Genomic DNA, 5,164 nt, shown 5'->3' on the forward strand with positions numbered 1-5,164 from the left:
GTAGACAGAGAAAACTGCCAACGTTCATCAAGGAACCAGCTAACATTTATATGAGGGGGGAAAAAAGAAACAACTAGGGTATAAATCCATTTCCGGTACCACCAACCCAATTTACATGAAGAGAAAGAAAGAAAAAAAGAAAGAAAGGAAGGAAGGAAGGAAGAAGAAAAAGGACTACTTCCCTCTAGCTGACATGCTTTTAAATGCTGGGTTAGGACAGGGAGGAAATAAAGGCAAACCACTGAAAATAGAGACTTAGTTTCTCAGGCTTTGCGGACCTTCTGACTTGGCACACTACCTTGGTTGCCCTTCACTCAGTTAAAAAATAAAAATAAAAAATAAATTAAAAAAATAAAATCATTAGCTATTCCAAGGGCTCTGGACCCTTTGAGCTTTGACCTCAGGCCACAGAGCCACCCAGAATCCTCCTCCCTTGGACGGTGTGTCTACAGCCATCCACTGAAGTGGCACCAGCCCAGTGACCCCCTCATGATCTGTGTTGGCAGTGAGAGAAGTCCTTAAGCAGACTGACTCACTCGTGGGCACCACACATCCGTCCACCCTGGGACTCCCCAGCTCAGTCACAAACGCCATATCCTCGGGGCTCCAGCCCTAGAAGCCTATGCTGCCAAGTCCTGGCCAGCACCCAGCTTGGGAGCCTCCAGGTCTCTGGTCTCGCGCAGGGACACACCCCGGGGGAGGAGTCACCTTTCCTGGCCAGTGCAGGCAGACAGCCAGCATCGGTTCCCTCTCTCCACTGCAGCCGGCTCACCCACTCCGGACCGACATGGCCCAGGAACGCCCCTCCTGTGCCGTGGAGCCCGAGCACGTCCAGCGACTGGTGCTGTCCTCTCATGAGGCCAAGAAGTCAGCCTACTGCCCTTACAGCCGCTTCCCTGTTGGGGCTGCCCTGCTCACCGGGGACGGGAGGATTTTCTCCGGTAAGGACTGACGCCGTGGTCCCCTCCCTGGCAACCTGGATGGGGCCCAGGTCCACGTGGAGAGGAGAGCAACGCTGTTCCTTCCTCACAGGGCCTCTCGGGCCTCCTGCCCAGGCTGGGGGGCAACTCAACTGTTGTTCTACACAGTGGTTCTCTGTTCTTAGAAGTCTGGGGTAGCGAAGGGAGTTCGCAGGTAAGGCTAGAGGGAGTGGCCAAAATCAGGACCACCCGCAGGGCAGGAGCGGATTAAGGCTTCCAGAACTTCCTGTATGCCTGACATTCACCTGCTCATCTGTAAATTCTTCCTCTGGCCTCCTGACCTAGGGTAGACCCATTTTCAGATGAAGAAGCTGAGGCAGAGACAGGTTCTGAGTCACAGGAGGCCCTGGTGATGGCACTGAGGGCTGGAGCCCCCCCAAATCCTCGCCTTCTTCTTGCATACTGGGGTACTGAGACTAGCTGGCAGACAGGGTCTTGGATGAGAGGATCCAGGCATGGTCTGGGTGTCCAACTGTCTGCACTGAGTTTAACATGGAAGAGCTAGTGTTCTTTAGCTTCTGGTTTTGTAGACACTCACCTAGGCCAGGGTGGGCTGCAGCTGGTGGTGGGGTGCTTGCCCATAGGCACAAGGGTCTGAATGAGGGGCGGTGGGGGGAGGAAGGAAGGGAGAGAGGGTGAGAGGAAGGGAGGGAAGAGTCTTGGTAAACTTGAGAACACTCTGTTTGGGATACGTCGCGACAGGAGGTGACTACAGTGCCCCTTTGTTGTGTGTCTTGTTGACTGAGGTTCTGTGGTTTCCTGAATCACCCGGGTGTTGTGCGGCACTTTTCCTGGGAAGACGCAACCCATCTATTCACCCCAGATAGGGAGCTGGCGACAGACCAGCACAGACTCCTCCAAAGTCCAACTTGGTGAACCAATGAGTTTTACTGGGGCTACTTAGAGAAGTACGGGTGAGGGGTCACTACAGGAGCGGAAATGACTCCAGAGCTGCATCGCCAAGGCCCAGCCCACCCCAGCCTGGCTGACAGCTCACAAAGCTGGGAACCTGGAGCACACCGCACAGCCTGCAGGCCGCTCCACAGTTTGGAGTGTCCTTTTCATGTGGCTTACTGGTTCTAAACATCTTCCAGGCAGCTGGTCTGGTCTCACTCTTCTTTGCAACTCAACTTCCTTCATCTGAGAGAGCATCTCAGTTCTTACTGTTTACTCTGACAGGGAGGGGCTTAGTTAATCTGGTCAGTTTCAGGGACTTCCTGAAGTTATTGTGAGTTCATTTCCTGATGGGGTTAATGAAGTATGTGAGTATATGGCCCCAGGACTGTGGGAACAGGAAGAGGAGGAAAGAGACCTGGGGTGATCTGCCAGTCAGTAAAGTGCTGATCTCCAGAACCCACATAAAAGGCCAGGCTTGGTGGCACTCACTTGTAAAGCCAGGGCTGGGCAGATGGAGATAGATGGGGTTTGAGGGCTCTCTAGCCAGATAGCCTAGCCTAATTGGCAAGCGCCAGGCCAGTGAGAGACTATCTCAAAGAACAAGGTGGATTGAGTCTGAGGAATGATACCGGAAGTTGACCCTGTCTGGCCTCTATACACATGTACCTGGACATACACAGAGAGAGGGAGAGAGAGAGGCGGCGTGGGGGGAAGCGGCGTTGGCGTTTTCTGAGAGATATAGAATGGAATGAAAGTGAAGGCTTTGGCCATGGATTTTTCAGCCGGGTGGAGCAGGGGAATAATAAGATAAAAAAAGGCAGAGCTGGGTTCTGCTGGGGACGAGGTAGGCTTGGGACCGAGAGCAAAGTTAGCAGCTACAATACAATGAGGAGTGCTCTGTGAACCCCATGGGAGGGCTCTTGGTGCAGGAGGGAGGCAGAAGAGTGTCCTGTGCGTTAGTCAGTGACAAGCCTGCCGGGTAGCACCAATTTCAGGGCAAGCTGACTCAGGAGCTCAGGGCCATGCCACTCTTTATTTTTCAAGACAGGGTTTCTCTGTTTAGCCCTGGCTGTCCTGGAACTCACTCTGTGGACCAGACTGGCCTTGAACTCACAGAGATCTGCCTCCTCTGCCTCCCAAGTGCTGGGATTAAAGGCATGCACCACCACCGCCTGGTTACCACACATCTTTCTTATGATGGATGTTTGTTTTCTGTTACCTGGCAGGTGGGTCTTCTCTATCCATTAGGGGACAAGAACAGGGGCAGCCTCTCATTCACACGGCCACTGCACCCCACTTTAGATCTCATCCCAAGCTCAAGCTCTTTGGGCGGATTCTTGCTGCCTGGTGGACATGCAGAAGGACACGCAGGAACGTTAGCACTGAACTGAGCGAGGGTCCTTTTGTCTACAGGGAAGGAAACCACAAGGAGACTAGGAGACTCTTTTAGTTTGATAGTGCTGGCCCTCTAGTGCTCAAAGCTTGTGGTGTGGACAGACTGACGCAGGACAGACTGACGCGAGGGCTTAGCGCTCCAAGTCTGGAAAACTAAGGTTTGTGGTTCCCCCAACCTAGAACTCAGAGACTGTAGAGTTTCAGGTGCTCACACGGGAGATACATGGCTCTGGGCTTTAATTGCCAGTAGCCTGGCTGGTACTCAGTGAGTTCCACTGTGGCACCCATGGCCACTACCTAGAGCTCTGAAGCCTGAGGCAGCCATTACCTCATCCCTGGCTTTTCACAAGTTTCTGCTTTTCCCACACTTTTCCTCCTTGTCTGTGTCCCCTGACTACTCTCTGAAACCCTCTAGCCACCTTTTTGTCCCTAGTGTCACTGCCACCACCGTTTTTTGCTGTCTCCTCTTTGCATTCCCAGCTCATCTTGCTCTACCCATGATAGCAAGAGTCTTTACCAGCCATAAAGACTACAAGTAGAGAAGAAAAAAAAAAAGCCCCTTCACCTGAGCCTTCTATGGCCAGAGCCAGGAGGCCAGAGGAGGTGGGTGTTTCATAGGTGTGACATACAAATTGAAACGTGCCAACCACGTCCGCCCATCTTCAGCCCGCCCGTCTCTGAACAATCACAAGCCTTCCTGAGTCATCACGGGAGTGTCCCTCTTTTGGACTTGATGCACGAGAGCCTCTGCAGGGTCCAGAGCAGGCAGAGGTGGGCCATTGGAGTAGCTGTAGGTGGGGGTCAGGGGGCAGGTGTGTCTAACCTTTTGACATGACAAATGGATGTTGTCGTTCACATAACAAAGCACACAAATCTCTCTCTCTCTCTCTCTCTCTCTCTCTCTCTCTCTCTCTCTCTCTCTGTTTCTATCCTTGGTTTTTCAAGATGGGTTTCATTGTACAGCCCTGTCTGTCCTGGAACTCACTCTGTAGACCAGGCTGGCCTTGAACTCACAGAGATCAGCCCACCTCTGTCTCCCCAGTGCTGGCATTACAGGCCACCTGGCAAAAAGATTTTTAAAGATTTGTTTTTAACTGTGTGTGTGTGTCTGTCTGTCTGTCTATCAGTGTCTTTTGTGTGTCTACCAGTCTGTGTGTGGGTATGGGCACATGAACACAAGTGTCCAAAGAGGCCAGAAGGCATCTGCTCCCCTAGACCTGGAGTTATAAGAGGCTGGGAACTGTCAACTCTTGTTCTCTGCAAGGGTGGTGTGTACATTGAGCCACTTACCCATCTCTTCAGCCAAAAAAAATCTTATAAAGTTTTAAAAGGCTACAATTTTGTGTTGGGCCCCCGTCTTAGCTATCCTTGGCTACATGCAAGGATGGGCTGCAGGTCGGATGTGTTTGAAAGTTCACGGAGGCGTGTCTCTTCTGGAGTAAAGGTTCGTAGCTGTGGGACGTGACCTGGAGCAGGAACCAATTCTCCGCTGGGCGTAGTTAGGAGAAGCTTTGTAGCTGGGGTGCCCTTTTCTCTAAAGGGTTCCTGCTCAAGACTGCCAGGAAGAAGGGAAGGTTTGCTGGTGGTGAGTCTTCCTGATAGCGCCACTCTTCCCAGAAGAGCATCACAGCAGGCTCCCAGGAAGGACTTAATCTCAGGACAAAACTAGCAATTTCAACAGTGCTTTAAAAAAGTGTGTGTGCGCGCGCATGTGTGTGTGAACTAGGCATAGTGGTGAACACCTTTAATCCCAGCACTCAGGCAGAGACCACTGATCTCTGTGGGTTCAAGGTCAGTCTGAATCTACAGAGTGAGTTCCAGGACAGCCAGGGCTACTTAGTGAAACTCCTTTCTCAAAAAACAGATTCTTTAGTGGGGGTATTGTGGTGCAC

General features: G+C 52.0%; 1 protein-coding gene across 1 annotated transcript in view; it reads left to right on the top strand.

Annotated features, from left to right (window-relative positions):
* Nucleotides 1-758: 758 nt before the first annotated feature.
* The window catches only part of Cda (cytidine deaminase), a 25,472-nt gene continuing 21,066 nt past the window's right edge, over nucleotides 759-5,164 (top strand). The window contains exon 1 of the mRNA XM_005352964.2: nucleotides 759-941. Coding sequence (XP_005353021.1) covers nucleotides 788-941 — 154 coding nt within the window. The 5' untranslated portion in view covers nucleotides 759-787. The remainder of the gene's footprint in view (nucleotides 942-5,164) is intronic.

The sequence above is a fragment of the Microtus ochrogaster genome, chromosome 10, assembly GCF_000317375.1.
Source record: "Microtus ochrogaster isolate Prairie Vole_2 chromosome 10, MicOch1.0, whole genome shotgun sequence".
NCBI lineage: Eukaryota > Metazoa > Chordata > Mammalia > Rodentia > Cricetidae > Microtus > Microtus ochrogaster.